General features: G+C 41.4%; 2 protein-coding genes across 5 annotated transcripts in view; one reads left to right on the forward strand and one right to left on the reverse strand.

Moving 5' to 3' along the window:
• Window positions 1-1,808: 1,808 nt before the first annotated feature.
• Window positions 1,809-7,118, reverse strand: RPL6 (ribosomal protein L6). The gene is made up of 7 exons (XM_014553652.2): window positions 7,081-7,118; window positions 5,932-6,165; window positions 5,742-5,840; window positions 4,456-4,599; window positions 3,839-3,887; window positions 2,851-3,035; window positions 1,809-2,001 (listed from the first exon to the last, which is right to left on the reverse strand). The coding sequence occupies exons 2-7, from the start codon at window positions 6,163-6,165 to the stop codon at window positions 1,849-1,851; spliced, it is 864 nt and encodes a 287-aa protein (XP_014409138.1). The 5' UTR covers window positions 7,081-7,118; the 3' UTR covers window positions 1,809-1,848.
• Window positions 7,119-13,405: 6,287 nt separating this feature from the next.
• PTPN11 (protein tyrosine phosphatase non-receptor type 11) overlaps window positions 13,406-14,817 on the forward strand; it is a 61,510-nt gene continuing 60,098 nt past the window's right edge. For 2 of the 4 annotated variants that reach the window (XM_032471953.1, XM_032471956.1), the window contains exon 1: window positions 13,407-13,634. In XM_032471953.1, the coding sequence (XP_032327844.1) occupies window positions 13,621-13,634 (14 nt within the window). In that variant the 5' untranslated portion in view covers window positions 13,407-13,620. Of the gene's footprint in view, window positions 13,635-14,817 lie in introns of all 4 variants that reach the window. The other 2 variants (XM_032471954.1, XM_032471955.1) reach the window with 2 other exon arrangements.

Here is a 14,817-nt window from a genome sequence, read left to right on the forward strand (position 1 = left end):
AGTAACACTGCATTATAAGCTTGGAAGTTATTAAAAGTAGATCTTGAAAGTTCTCATAAGAAAAAAAAATTTTTAAGTATGTATGGTGACGGGTGTGAACCAGACTTACGTGATTATTTTGCAATATATACAAATACTGAATCATTATGATATACACCTGAAACACATCAATTATAACTCAACTTTAAAAAAAACCTGGGAATACCCAAAGCCAAGAAGGAAGTAGAGTAACTGGAACAGTTAAACACTGCTGGTGGGATGCAAAACGGGTTTGGCAGTGTCTCACAAAGTTCAACATGCATATAACCCAGCCAGTCCTACTAGTAGGTAAACTCACACAAGAGATATGAAAACGTATGTCCACACAAAAGCCTGTACATGAACGTTTATGGTGGCTTTATTCATAACCTCCAGTAATTGCGAACAACCCAGATTATCTTTCAATGGGTATATTTTAGACTACTGATACACTGGAATTCTAATTGACATTAAAAAAAAAAAAACCCGACTCAACCATGAATATGAACAAATGTCAAAGATGTTATGCCAAGAAGCACACTGTGTGATGGAAAGGACAAAATTAGAAAAACAAAAATTCTATCAGTATAAACACTAGGAGTGGGAACTGACTTCAAAAGAACAGAGAACTTGTGGCGTTAGTGGTGCTTCCCAAATGGTCTAGGTGTCACAGTGCTCGCTCCATCACTGGGTTTGATGACCCACTGTTTAGGGAATATAAATTGGTACAAGCTCTGTGGAGGTCAGTTTGAGACCATTTACCAAAACTGCCTGAATTCGACTCAGCTAAAAGCTTTCATTCTTACTTGGTACTCACTCATCTGCACACATACTTTAGGTTACTTACTACAACATAGCCAAGCATCCCACTTTCCGAAGGTTTGCTTTAACCAAAAGAACTTCATTTGTACCTGTCTTCGTTAACTGGGAGATTTTTGCTTTTGTGGAAAAAGACAAAAAGGGGAAACATTGGCTTGTTTCCCAGAGAGCCATTAGAGAGGCAGCATGTCTGAGCAGTGGGAGTGGCACTGCCAACTGCCTTCCCTGGAAAGCACATCCAGCATCTCAGCACTGAACTGCATGTGCACATCTGCCCTGTATCTCACTTCATGTATCCGTTAGCAAGATGTGTTCTAAGGTAATTTCTTCGCTTTTTCACCATTTAGACTTACAGAAGGTTTCAGTCATGCTCTACATTCAGATAGCGGGGGAGACCTGCATAATTACAAATGATGGAAACCCAAGTATCCACAGAACGCAATACCACACTATGCAGCAGTGAAGACGGACTTTCTTCGGAATGACCAAAACATTATCTGTGTAACGCATGTACAGTACATAAAAGTTTTGGTTAAAAAGGGGGGGTAGGGTAAACAATTACACTCATTTGTTACATGTGCTTTAAGAAACTAGATACATAAGAAACTAACAGCAATGACTATGGGGAGGGGCTGAACTGGGCAGATGGGGGTGAAGTGGACATCATACCACTGAAAGGGAAGTTTGTGGTCCAGACAGCCCCGCTGTTTCTTACCCAGGTAGCTGGCACTGACTTGTTCAGTGATGACTGGGGAAATGTCGTATTGGTAGGTGCTGGGTGACAAAGCTGAGAAGCCACCGAGGAAGCTAAGATTGCTGATCCAAAGAGGATGAAGAGGAGATTCCACTGCAGCTGAGACCACTCCCCTCCAATCCCACTCCTCTTAGAAGAGCTAACAACCCATCTGGTTGGCCAAGTCATACCATACCCCCAGGCAAATTATAAAAAAAAAATTTTAAAAGACACAAAGGAAATGGATCCGTTCTTTAATTAGGTTCTCTGGAGTAAGTTTAGAACACCAATTTGTGAGGATAAATTCCATTTGTGAGAGCAAACACAGAGCGGAGGTAGCCCTGGAGCTGAGGGACAGCTTTGATTCTTCGCAGAATTTGCGAGTCCACAGCTTTCTGATCAGCCTTGCGCTGCTCTGTAATCTCGTATTTCTAAAGAAAGGAAAAGCATTTAAAAGTAGGGTACAAGTACCAAACTCTACAGTCAACTAAGAAATCCCATCTCCCAAGTACTCAATCCCAGGAATATCCAGAAGGCAATTTTGATAATCCTTTCCTCAGAGAACTGTGAAATATAACCTATTTTAAATATAATAGTAACTCTTATCTTTTTGTCTATTTTAATACATAAAGGATAAATGATGGTAAATTCCCAACAGAACACAGTTCACGGAGTTCCACCAAAACCTGAGGATTTATTACAGTTGAGCTCTCCGCTGCCATTAAGAACTACTGAATTTAGCAGAATCTGGAATATTATTTCCCAAGTATCATTAATAAAAGCTCATTATTCACAGCTTTTACTTTTCATGTTTGTTTAACAATTCTTTTTTAAAAATATTTTTATTGAAGCATAGTTTACAGTGTTGTCAATTTCTAGTGTGCAGCTCAATACTTCAGTCATATAGGAACACACATATATTTGTTTTCATACTTTTAACCATAAATTACAAGATATTGAATACAGTTTCCTGTGCAATACTCATTTCTCCATTCTACATATAGTAGTCAGCACCTGCAAATCTCAAACTCCCCATCTATCCCTTCCCACCCGCCTTTCCCCCTGCTAACCGTAAGTTTGTTCTCTATGTGAGCCTGTTTGTTTTTATAAGTCTTTTTTTTTTAAGATTCCACATATAAACGATATCATTTTTCTTCCTTTTTCTGGCTTACTTCCCTTAGAATGACTCTCTCCATGTTTAACAATTCTTAACCTTGTTTATTTTCACTCCCAACTAGGGGAGCCAGAGCTGTCAGCGGCTAAGAGAAACAGAAGCCCACCTCTTTCTCTGTGTCGAAGATCTCGCCTTCCTGGTGTCTCGGCTTACGCAGCTTCTTCTTTTTGAAGTAAGTATCAGTGAGATGTTCTGGGATTTTTACACCACTGATGTCAATTTTGGTGGAGGTGGCAATAACAAATTTCTGGTGTGTTCTACGCAGAGGAACTCGATTGAGGGACAGAGGTCCTAGGGGTGGAGGGGGGATCAATATAGTAAGGGAAGTGAAAGCAAAGATTCAAGAACTGACTTTGGATCGGAAGAAAACTGTTGAGTTGAATCTCCAACTTTTTTCTGGATCTGAAGAAATTCCAGACTGCTCTTTTTACTGTCAGCATCAAGACTTTTTCAAGGTCTGTTTGCCCAAGATTTCCCTCCTCACTCCCTGCTTAAGTCTTAAGTTATCCAGATTGGGAGAGTGAAGTCACTAATACAAGTTGGTCAAAATCACTGGTCCCCGATGACAAATTTAAACTGAGCACTGTTTTCTGGAGCGAACAATTTACTTTTCATTTATTTAGGAACTTCACCCTAGTGCTAAGTGGCAGACCAATAACAAGTCTTAAGTAGGATGCATTCCTTGGGGCTAGTAGTCAACCATTCTGCATTTCAGGTGACAGTTATTTGGTGATATGTTGCTAGGCAAATTTAAATGCTTGCTTCCTTAGAATTTACATGTTCATAAGGCAGTGAAACAGGGCAAAGAATCTCACAGCACTGAAACGTCCACTCAGGTGGGAGCAAAAGTGCACACTGCAACCATTTAAAAACATAAGCTCCAAGAGAATAAATCCTAAGAGTTCTCATCACAAGGGGAAAAATTTTTTTCCTTTACCTATGAGAAGATGGATGTTGAGCTTGAATCTACTGTGGCAATCATTTCACAATATACGTAAACCAAACCGTCATGTTGTAAACCTTAAGACTTATGAGAGTGTTGTACGTGCCAATTACAAAACTGAAAGGGGCAGGGGGACCAAGGATTTTCTTACCAGTCACAAGAAGCAAACCACTGCTCAGCTGCTTCAGGAAAATGACCCTCTGTAAATTAAACAGGAATGCTAGTTGGTTCCACAATTAGAAACTAACTTTTCATTCAATCAAATCACAGGTTCCTAAATCTGGTAAAGGAAGTTTCTATTCTCATACACGTGCAGCAGTTCTGGAAACAACTATACCAAACTATTAACAGATGAGCCCAGAGTGTGAGCTGTACGTACTTCTGTATGCTTGATTTTTAAAAAAATGAGCAGCCATTACTTTTAACATTAAAAAAAAAAGTAATTATTTAATACCGTTTATCCCAGTAATTCTATCCCTACAAATCCATCCTAAGTAAGTAATGCAAATATACATTTTTGGGTACAGGGACCTCTGAATCATCTGTAACAAGTAGTATTACCAACAAGAAATGGTAATTATTGTCTACCATCGGCTAAACACGATACGGTACTGACTGGGCTGTTGGTTCTGGAACGGATCACCCCTGCCTCTTCCCACAGAACCTCCCTCTGCAAACTGCAGTCAACACAGGTAAACAAAGAAATCCTACCCAGAGTGCGAACACATTGGGGTCAAGTACTTGAGGCACCTGAGGTGCCCTGCTCACCTTGCCTCTGTGACGCCCAGTGAGGATGATGAGAATGGTCCCCGGAGTGATGCTGGCACGCAGTTTCCTCACGTGCTTACTGAAGGGTTTCTTGCCATGGCTCAACAGCTTTCGAGGCACATCTTCAGTAGGATAATATCTAGGCTGAAGAGAGTCCATAGGTCCAACTTATTTAAATAAGCTAACCAAATCAGAGCTGGCTGTGGAGTCAGGGAAACCTTGGCTACAGCCTTCTAGTTACTTTTAGCACTTTACACTATTGTATTTTCATTTCTCCTGGGATTCTAAAATTGGAAAATGTCAATGCTGCTCCTACAGCTTTACATGCAAAACGTAGGGTGGAATCCACTTAACTGAAGCAGCTGTGTGTTCAAGCAAAGATGGAAAGCATCAAGCAAGTTACCTTTGTAAATTCGGGATTAAACCATACTTTAGAGATTGTTCGGGGAGCTATCACTATACACTATCGTGTAACAGTGATTTTCAAGTGTTTCCAGGGCCCCTGACCTCTAATGTAAACTATATTCCTCCAGAAATACATGCCCATTTTGCATATTATGAAAAAGGCATGGCTTGTTTTCCAATTCAAATTGTGTTCATAAGCCTCACATTAACATGCATCACTCACATCTCATCGACGAAGAAAAACAAAGTGTATGAAACCAGACATCAATTTAGATCAAGACTGCTAATTCATTACTGTAAAAATAAGACCTCACACAAAGACTGCTTCACTTATGACAACTCACGATAACCTTTCTAATGGTATCATTTTAGTGAACAGTCTTGCTCTTACCACAAACAATACCTAACAGACAAATCAGCTCACAAAACCTGTGACAAAAGGAAATCAAAGTGCCATTTCCCCCCTGGTGTAGTAATTTTCAACTGTAGAGAGTAATATATGCAGGAATATTCCCATGATGGAAATCACAAAGCAAACCTTTGTTTTTCAGAGAAAATGTCAGGTCTTGTGCATAGTAAAGAGGGACCAAGAAACACTGCTACAATGAATTAATGTTCTATGGGCCTGCTGGCCGCATCCTAGACTCTATGCATTCTGTCTCACAACCACCTTGTGAGGCAAACCTTTATTTTACAAAGAACAAAAGCACAAAAAAGTAACCCTACGTAAGCATAAATAATAAAGCCAAGCTGCAAACCCAGAACCCACAACTCTCCATTAGTAATTCTCTGGTAAACATAAACTTCTAAAACCTGAGCACCCAAATCCTCACAGGATTCAAGCTTCAACCACCCAATTTACAATCTCTTCCAAATCTTACCATTTTGCGAAGCTTGACTACTCGGGTACCACCATTCTTGTCACCACCAACTGGTTTTGTGACAGTAGCAAGAACCCTCACCTTCTTTTTCTTTTCCACCTATCAGGACACAAATACATCAAGTCAGAGGCAGAGGAATATTTTAACCGAGATTAAGACACAGCTGGTTAGCGTTCCCCTGACCCCATACCTTGGATTTAGCTGCTGAATACTTCCTCTTGTACAAGGCCTTTCTGGAATACATAGCCGATCGGGAATATCGGCCAATTCCTCTGACCAGGACAGGGTTTCGGCTGCAATGGGGCTTCCCCTTCTTAACCTTCTTTACCTTCTTAGCCTTTTTAACCTTGCCGCCAGCATCAGCCTTCTTGGCTTCAGGTTTTTTCTCCTTGGTGTCTGGCTTCTCCGTTTTTTCACCCGCCATCTACCAACACAAGTATTTAAAAAAAGGCATTTCACCGGTTATCTCATAGCTGTACACGGATAGGCTGCCCAGACAAGTCCTCACCTTCCCTCTTCAAGCAGCTATACCATCCTTTTCATCCCTCCCACTGTAAGATACAGGCCTTCCTCCAAATTCCCACATTCATAACGGTTGATTTTTGGGTTGTCTCCTCTATACGCTATAAACTTTTTTGACGATTTGAAGATACCTCACAACTGTTAGGTGTTTGCTAAATCCTTAGCCGTCCCTATTCCACTATTGTTTTGAAAATTAGAACTCTTAAGACAGAGTTAACAATCTCCACAGCTAGGAAGCAGCGAGGCTGGAACCTGAAACCTCTTGCTTTCAGGACTTTTGGTCTTATCAGACTACCTCATTCAAGACATTCTGTTTAGGAAGTGAAGACACACAAAATTCGCTCAAACTCAGCTCAGACTGAAAAGAGCGCAAAACCCAGGAGGCGACTTCCGGTCGTGGACGTGGGGACACGGGAAAAGCAACATCTGGCCTCAGCCTCAAATCTACAACGTGGCTGAAACAAACTCCGCGGCGTCTCCTGGAACCCAACCCAGGCATTCCCGAGCGCGCGCTGCCACCCTGGTCCCTGTCGCCCCACTAACCAGCTACGGATCCCTAGAGGGACGCTGTTCCCCAAGCCCAGGAGGCTAGCGAGCAGCCGGAGCCCCGGAGCCTCTACGGCATTCCTCCTCACCCTCAACCTCTTCGCGCCCCACCGTAAACCACAGCGAAAGAAATGAAGCGTCCAGAGGCCTCATGGTTGGCCCTGTGCATGTCCGACCCCTGCAGATGTCGACTTGATACCCTCCTGGGGTAGGATGGCGAAGGATTGGGGTCCTGAGATCGAGTCTTGCAGAAAGATCCCGCCATTCTTACCTTGCAAGATGGGAAAGAGAACTAAGGCCCTAGCTTCCGGTCTATAAGCAATCACGCGCGGTGTCAAGTCTCACTTCCTTCCGGTTCTGGGGCATCATGGGAAATGTAGTTTTCTTCCTTTGTACTGGATGCAGAGCTATCCTAGTAGGAAGCGAAAACGGGAAACATTTTTGTCTGCAGATACCACATTTTATAGACCAAAAGAATTCTCAAAGTACTTTTGGGGACCAGCATAAAAGTGCAACTTTTTATATTTTGCTTACGAAGGACATTAGAAAGCATTACCATTTTCAATAGGATAAAGGACTTAATCCCCGAGGAAAGTGAAGCCTTTGCTATGAAAGGCTAGGTGGGAACCGTTCACGGATGTTTTCTCCACAGTTGGCTTAATGCCTATATCCTCTAGTCAGACTACAGACTATACGCAATGGCAGAGGGTCAAAAAAGCTAGAATTTAAAACAGATAAAATCAATCCCTGCTCTGAAGAACACGCATTCGATATATGTATGTATATGCATGACTGGGATATAGTGCTGTAATAATAATGTGTGTGACACATTGTAACTGACTTCACTTAAAAAAAAACACGCATTCAAGGGAAAAAGCAAACAGAAAAATTAATAATTATGTTATTTCTTCTAGGGGATTTAGGAAATTTTTTTGAAAGTCTGTTTTTGTGTTGAATATGGAAGAATAAATACAAATTTGGCAGATGAAAGTGGCAATTGGGACAGTAAATGTAAGAGACGTGGAGGCATCAAAGAGCATGGTTGTTCATCCCTTCTTCAAGCATTTCTGGCCACTTTGTACTCTGTTTCTTCATTTCTAAAATGGGGATATCAATAATATCTATGTCACAGGGTTGCAAGGAAGATTAAATGAGTTAATATACACAAAATCACTAAGAACAGTATGTGATGCATGGTTAGTTCTAGATAAATGTTAGTTCTTGTTATCACCACCACCACCACCATCATTATTTACATCATAGTTATTGATGAAATCTTACTATGTATTCTTAGCCAAGTATTCCACTAAAAGTTATACATCAGGGATAGTAAGAGCAATACTGTATGCTCTGTGCCTAGAACTGTTCTGTGTGTCTTCGTCTATCTCATTTAATCCTCCCCACAACCTATAAAGGAACCGCTATGAGGAAACTGGGGTTCAAAGAGGTTCAGTAACTTGCTCATAGCATGGATCTGATTCCAAAGAGTGCACTCTTAACCATTAGTCTGTAAAGATTAAAGAGATGGTTAATGAGGATGATAAGAGAGTTCTTAGCTCATGTTGGAATTAAAAATAAGAATAGTTATTATGTTTTGCAAAAAAAAAAAATAACCCAGCAGAGTATATTTTATAGGTTTTTTCCCCTGCATCAAAGCACTTAAGATAACACGCACACACTACAATATGTTTTAGCTTGAATTTTCCATTCTCTTCATTTGCTTATTTCTGGTGGCTGGAGCTTTTCACCTTGTTTTTCTTCAGATCCAAACCACCTGCTTCGTGGCTGTATTGCTGGGAAATGTGTAGCCTTTTTCTGGTTCTGGTTGACTGAGGAAACAGATACAGCGGTCTGATGCTTCTGATGACCTCAGTTATTTCAATGGAACGTTTCAGACTACAGTAAATGCAAGGTTGCCATGCTTGTTGAGACGTGACTTCTAAGCATGTCTGACTTCAGACTAAGGATGACTGTGATCTTAATAGGCTGTATTTTATACTGGTTTAGGATTATTCATTGTCCAGGCATGTAATATTCTCAAGGAAAAGCTTAAGTAATGCTCTTTTTTTGAGAATGGGCATGTCAGCACCTTTATTTGTTCAGCTTCCTGAGCAAAGCACTTCTTAGAAACTGCTACTTCAGAAAGTGTGTCACAATGAATAAACTGCAGAATTGCTTACTTGAGTCCCTCAAAAATTCTGACAATCTCAGAGACTTTCACCTAGTAAATGCTCCAAATGTTTGCCTGATGTCCTGCCTTTAAAATAAAAACATAGTGAGCCCCCTCTTGTGTTTTGTTGTGGTAGTGCAAAATTTACCATTCATTAGTTAGGCAAAGTTATCACCACTTTATTAGTTTCAAGAACGATATTATTAAGTATCTGGTTTTGCCATCTATAAAATACTCTTAAACTTGTTCAGTGCTTTATTAATTACAAAGTAAACTTTTTTTTCAAAGTAAACATTTTTGCAGACACTAAATCATTTCAAGCCTCGATGCAACCTCCCTATGAAGTAGGAATTTAAGATGTACGAACTGAGGCTTGATTACAATAAATTATACAAGGTCACACATACATTTACATTGAGTCATCTCTCTTTGTGCCACAGAAAGACAGAAAATCAGTAGGCAGTTGTGCTGCAGAAAGGGTACAGTCCTAGCGAGGGATCACTTGCTATCTGATCTTATGATAAACCTCTGCTCATGAATTTTCTTATTTATAAAATGGGGATGATATTGACAACATTAATAATAACTCCCTAAATGTTAATGCGAAAGTCGACACATAGTGATTCACTCTCTCACTCAATTTTCTCATAAGTAAGTTCATGGAAGCACCATTGGGAAAAAAAAACCTGCAAGTAATCTGAATATCTATTAACACACGAATTGACTAAATAACAGTCATACTATGGAATATCATGCAGCTATGGAAAAGAATGACTCAAATCTAAATGTGCTGTCCACTATAGTTGCATTAGCCAAATGTGGCTATTGAGCACTGGAAATGGAGCCAGTTCACACTGAGATTTTCACACATTGGCTGTAAATGTAAAATATACACTGGACTTCAAAGGCTTAACAAGAAAAAAAGAATGTAAAATAGCTCAAATAAATTTTCGTATTTATTAGTTATATGTAGGATGATATTATTTGATAAATTGTATTAAATAAACATATTTTTCAAATTGATTTCACCTGCTTCTTTTTTAAGTGTGACTACTAGAAACTAAAATTACATATATGAGATATACAACAAGTTTCTTCTGTATAGCACAGGGAACTATATTCAATATCTTGTAGTAGCCTATAAGGAAGAAGCATATGAAAACAAATATATGTATGTATTTGTATGACTGAAACATTATGCTGTACACCAGAAATTGACACAACATGGCAAACTGACATGACATTTAATTGAAGTAAATGTCGTGTCAGTTTAATTGAAGTAAACTGACTATACTTCAATTTTAAAAAAGGTATTGTTCAAATGAAAAAGAAACTTTATAAAAATTTAAAATATACAACATGCTTATTTTACTTAACTTTTGGCTTGGTATTTAATATATGTAACCATGAGATCTCTTTAGTTTTTAAATAAAAATAATTATTCCATATTCAGTTAAAAATTACATATATGCCTCACATTATATTTGCAGTGGACAATCAGTGCTGGTGTAGAGGGATGTTCATAATATACTAAGAGAAAACCCATCACAAATTTTACACACACACATATATATATATATATATATACATACATAGATATATACACATATATACACACACATATATACATACATAGATACACAAATGTATATATATATAAAAATATACACATATTATTAATCCATTAAAAATTGAAAAAAAATCCCTGTATATGTTGTGTGAGTGAGCGTGGGTGTGGGATATGTGTGTGTGTTTGTACAGGTATAGAGAAAAGTGTGGAAGGATACACACTAAACCATTAACCTGGTGGGGGTTGGGGTAGGGAGGCTTTATATATTGTGAAGCAGGGAAAATTACTGATTTTATTCGGCTTGTTGCAAGGAATTTGTATTATTTTTGTAGTTGGGAAAGAAATTAAAATATTGTCTAAATGAATATTTCTTAAGCTTGTTATGTGCCAGGCCCTGCGCTAGGCTCTGGGAATATGAAAATGAAGAAGACAATGGGTTTAAGAAGCGTTCCTAATCTAGGGCAAGAGACAGAAAAGTCAACCAACAATGACACTGAACTGGCTTAGGGGCCGTAGCGACATGAACAGGAAGCCACCAAAGCACAGGGAGAGGGTGTCTATTTTACTCTCAGAAATTGGTCAAGGGGTGTGTGCAGTGAATGTTTCCTGGAGGAGCTGGTTGAGTTGGAGTTGAATCTTGCATGATACTTAGTTTTCCAGTTGGAGACAAATTTAAAGGAGCATTTATTAAGTGCTTACTGTGCCAGGCACTGTTCTGAGTACAAACATTAACTTTTATTCTTTACAACCTACCCTATGTGGTAGGTAGGATTTTGATCCCTCCATTTCACAGAGAAGGAAACTGAGACACAGAGGAGTCAAGTGACTTACCTATGGACACCCAGGCAGACAGGCAGGAGGCAGGCTGACCTTTGGAGATTAAGTACTTAATCCTCATATTATACTGTCTTAGATTTATAATGGAGTGCGTTCAGTTCTAAACTAGGATAGGTGTCTTGGGGACCATTTAACCTGGGTCTGGGATAATCAGGTGATTTTTCCTATTTCAGAGAAGATGACTTGTAGCTGAGATCAGAGGCATAGACTAGTATTCATGCTGGGGGAGGGTGGCGAATCAGAAAGAATCCTTTAGGGAGAGGGAGCAAATGGTTTACAGGCCCTGAGCTGGGAGAGAACATGGCTTATTTAAGGGCAACTGAAAGTTATTCAGCATGGATGGGTCATAGAGTGGTGGGGAGAGAAGGGACTGGTAAAGTAAGCATGGATCAGACTAAGTGATTGTCAAAAAATGTTTTGCCTGCATCCTAAAAGCAAAGAGAAGCCATTGATGTGTTCAATTTAAGGAGTGACTAGTTTTACATTTTAGATTACTGTGGTTATTATGTGGTGAATGGATTGGAAAGGGCATGCCTATAGGCCTAAAATCAGTTAGGATATTGTTTGAGTCACCTGGGTGGTGAGGATTTAGGGGAATGGAAAGAAACAGGCTGGGTAACTGCTTGTTGAATGCTTGTTACCTCAACTAAGTTGGTTTTTTTAAAGACAACTTTTTAAGGCCATTTTTTTAAGGATTTTGGGGGTGACAACAATCCTGAGGCAGTTAGCATATGGTATGAGGGTTCTTTGCATAGAAGTGAGATGGGGAGCCTTGGGAGGGAAAAAATGAGGATTTTGGAGCTTTATAGATGTGGGTTTGAATTCTGGCTCTGCCACTTACTAGATCCTTAGTGAGTCACATGGGCATTCATCAGGTAAAAAGCTCTACCTTCTCACTCTGGTCTAAGCTACCATCATCTCCAGCCTGGAATATTACAGTATTCTAGTACCCTGAACTGGTGTCTGTTTCCATTCTTGCCCTCTTGATTTGATTACTCAAAGTGCCGAAATAATACTTTAAAAACATAGATTCTATTCCTTCTCTGCTGAAAATCTTTTAATGACTCCATTTTACTGTTCCTTTAAACAGCCTATAGGACCGTAAACCATCTCTATTCCTTTGTCATCTCATTTTCTACTACTCTCTACATCTCCTATACCCCTCTCACCTCCTACTGTGCTGAAGCCAGAGACCTCTTCATTTTTCTTCAAATACAGGAGGCAGCCTTAGGGCCTTTGCACTGCCCTCTCCCTGCGCTTGAAATGCTCTTCCCCTAAATTATTCCCACTAATTGCTCTTTTACTCAAATGTCATCCTTAGTGAAGCCTTCCCGAACTCTTCTATTTAAAATACTATACAGGACTAAGAAGAAAAGAAGAGAAATGAGGATGGACTGATTATCTTTATTAATGTAGCTCCTCCCATGAGAACACCGGGATTTTTCGTCTTTTCAGTTTTCTGTTGTAACCCCATAGTCAAAAACAGTGCCTGGAGATAGAAAACACTCATAGGTTTACTTACAATGATAGTAGAGCTAATAATCACAAAGCATTTATTAAATAGGCAGGGCCCATTCTAAACATTTTACATATATAGTGCTCACCATAATCCTACGAAGAAAATACAATCACTGTCTTTATGTTACAGAAATGAAGGAATGGAGGAAACTGAGACTCAGAAAAATTAAGGGAATTCCCGAGGTTACACAGCTAGTAAGTGGACGGGCTGTCTGTTGAATGAAATGAATGAAATTCAATTTGACAGTCACCGCAGGGATGGAAATTGACACGATGGGACGGATGCAATCAATTCACGCGAGTGTGTGCAACTTTGAGCGCGCAGAGCACGCTCTGCCGCCAAGGTCTAAAGGAGGATGTGACGGTGCATTGGGAACTGCGCGGCGGCGGACCCTAAGGGCCACTGACCTGCCATTACCAGCCGCCGCTCAGTCCCCGGCCGACTGGAAGCAGGAAGTACCGGCGGGCGTCGCGCGGGGTGACGTCACTATGGCGCCGCCGGGGAAGGGCGGGGGAGAAGGAGGAGCAAACGGACTTGGGGGCGGCTGCACAGTCTCCGGGATCCCCAGGCCTGGAGGGGGGTCTGCGAGCGGCCGGCAGGCTCTGCCCCCCGTCCGGTCCCGAGCGGGCCTCCCTCGGGCCAGCCCTATGTGACCGGGCCCCGCTGAGCCTGATCAAGGAACCGGTCCGTCGCGGAGCCGTAGGGCGGGAGGAACATGACATCGCGGAGGTGAGGAGCCCCGAGGGCCCGGCCCGGGCCTCGGCCCGGCCCCCGCCGCATTTGGTCAGCCCCGCCCGGGAGGGGGCGGCCCGGCCAGTCTTCGGACTCCTGCCCTGGGTCGCGGGGGCAGACTCCTTCCCAACCCCCTAGCCTTCCCGGCCCCCGGGGCCCGGCCCCACCGCGCCCCCACCCTTCTGGTCCCCATTCATTTCCTGCCTCCCCGAGTTCCGGCTCCAGCAGCCCTGGGGATGCCCGTCAGGACCAGGGCAGGTAGAGCCACCGTGGAACCGCGGACGCCAGCGGGCCCGGCTTGGCGCCGCATTCCTGACCCATTGCCTCATGAGAATTGCCTCATGGTGATTCCGAAATAACCCCGTTCACTTGGGGAGGCTTCTCCGCCCGGGACACGGGAGGGGAGAGAAGGGAGCTGCGGCGGGCCGAGCCCCCGGCAGTCCAGCCGCTCAGGGTCATTCTGCCTCTCGCGCGCATTTGGGAGCTTTGCTCACGATCCCGATCCCTCTTTGCATCTCGTTTCCCCCCCAACCCTCACGTGCCAGAAATGGAAAAACTGACTGTATCTGCAGCTATTAGAAGTATTTCCTTCCTCTGCGATCTTCGCTTTGGGAGATGGGAGGGAAGGGAGCTGTATCTCTAGTTATTTAATCCTTCACAACCTTAAAAGTCAGGTAACATTAATTACCCCCGTTTTACGGATGTGGAAACTGAGACTCAGGAGAAACATGCTAGTAAATGATAGAATTTGAACCAAAGAGTCAGAAGGAAGATTAGTGACTTAATGAGATCCTTTGAAAGTTCAGGGTAACCATACTACTAATGCCAAACACGTTTAATCCTTATTATAACCCTATGAGGTTCGTACTATTATCTCTGTTATAAAGATGAGTAAACCGAGTTTCAGAAGTTGGGCAACTTGCCTCAGGTCACTCAGTCAATAAGTGGTGGAGCAAGAATCCCTACTGTTAATTACCAGGTGGCTATTTTTTTTAAATAGCTATTGTCAATTATTTGTAAGCCTTAATTCTGTTGTTAAACAGTAGTGTGATCTATTGTTTTCAGATAATCATCCTACTAGTTTGTATCCCACTCTTTATATACACACGTAAGACCCATTCCATTGTTTAGACTTTCCTTCTTTGTCCTGTTATGGTCACTGTCTTAGACATTTGAAACA

Source organism: Camelus ferus, chromosome 32 (assembly GCF_009834535.1).
Source record: "Camelus ferus isolate YT-003-E chromosome 32, BCGSAC_Cfer_1.0, whole genome shotgun sequence".
In the NCBI taxonomy this organism is placed as follows: Eukaryota; Metazoa; Chordata; class Mammalia; order Artiodactyla; family Camelidae; genus Camelus; species Camelus ferus.

Bases quoted from the DNA above. Each gene is read 5' to 3' on its own strand.
- RPL6 (XM_014553652.2), bottom strand. From the start codon at position 6,165: ATGGCGGGTGAAAAAACGGAGAAGCCAGACACCAAGGAGAAAAAACCT. The intron at 3,888-4,455 runs GTGAGCAGGGCA...TTTAATTTACAG, and splicing joins CTGGGCGTCACAGAGGCAAG to AGGGTCATTTTCCTGAAGCA. The intron at 2,002-2,850 runs GTGGGCTTCTGT...TCCTTTCTTTAG, and splicing joins TCTTCGACACAGAGAAAGAG to AAATACGAGATTACAGAGCA.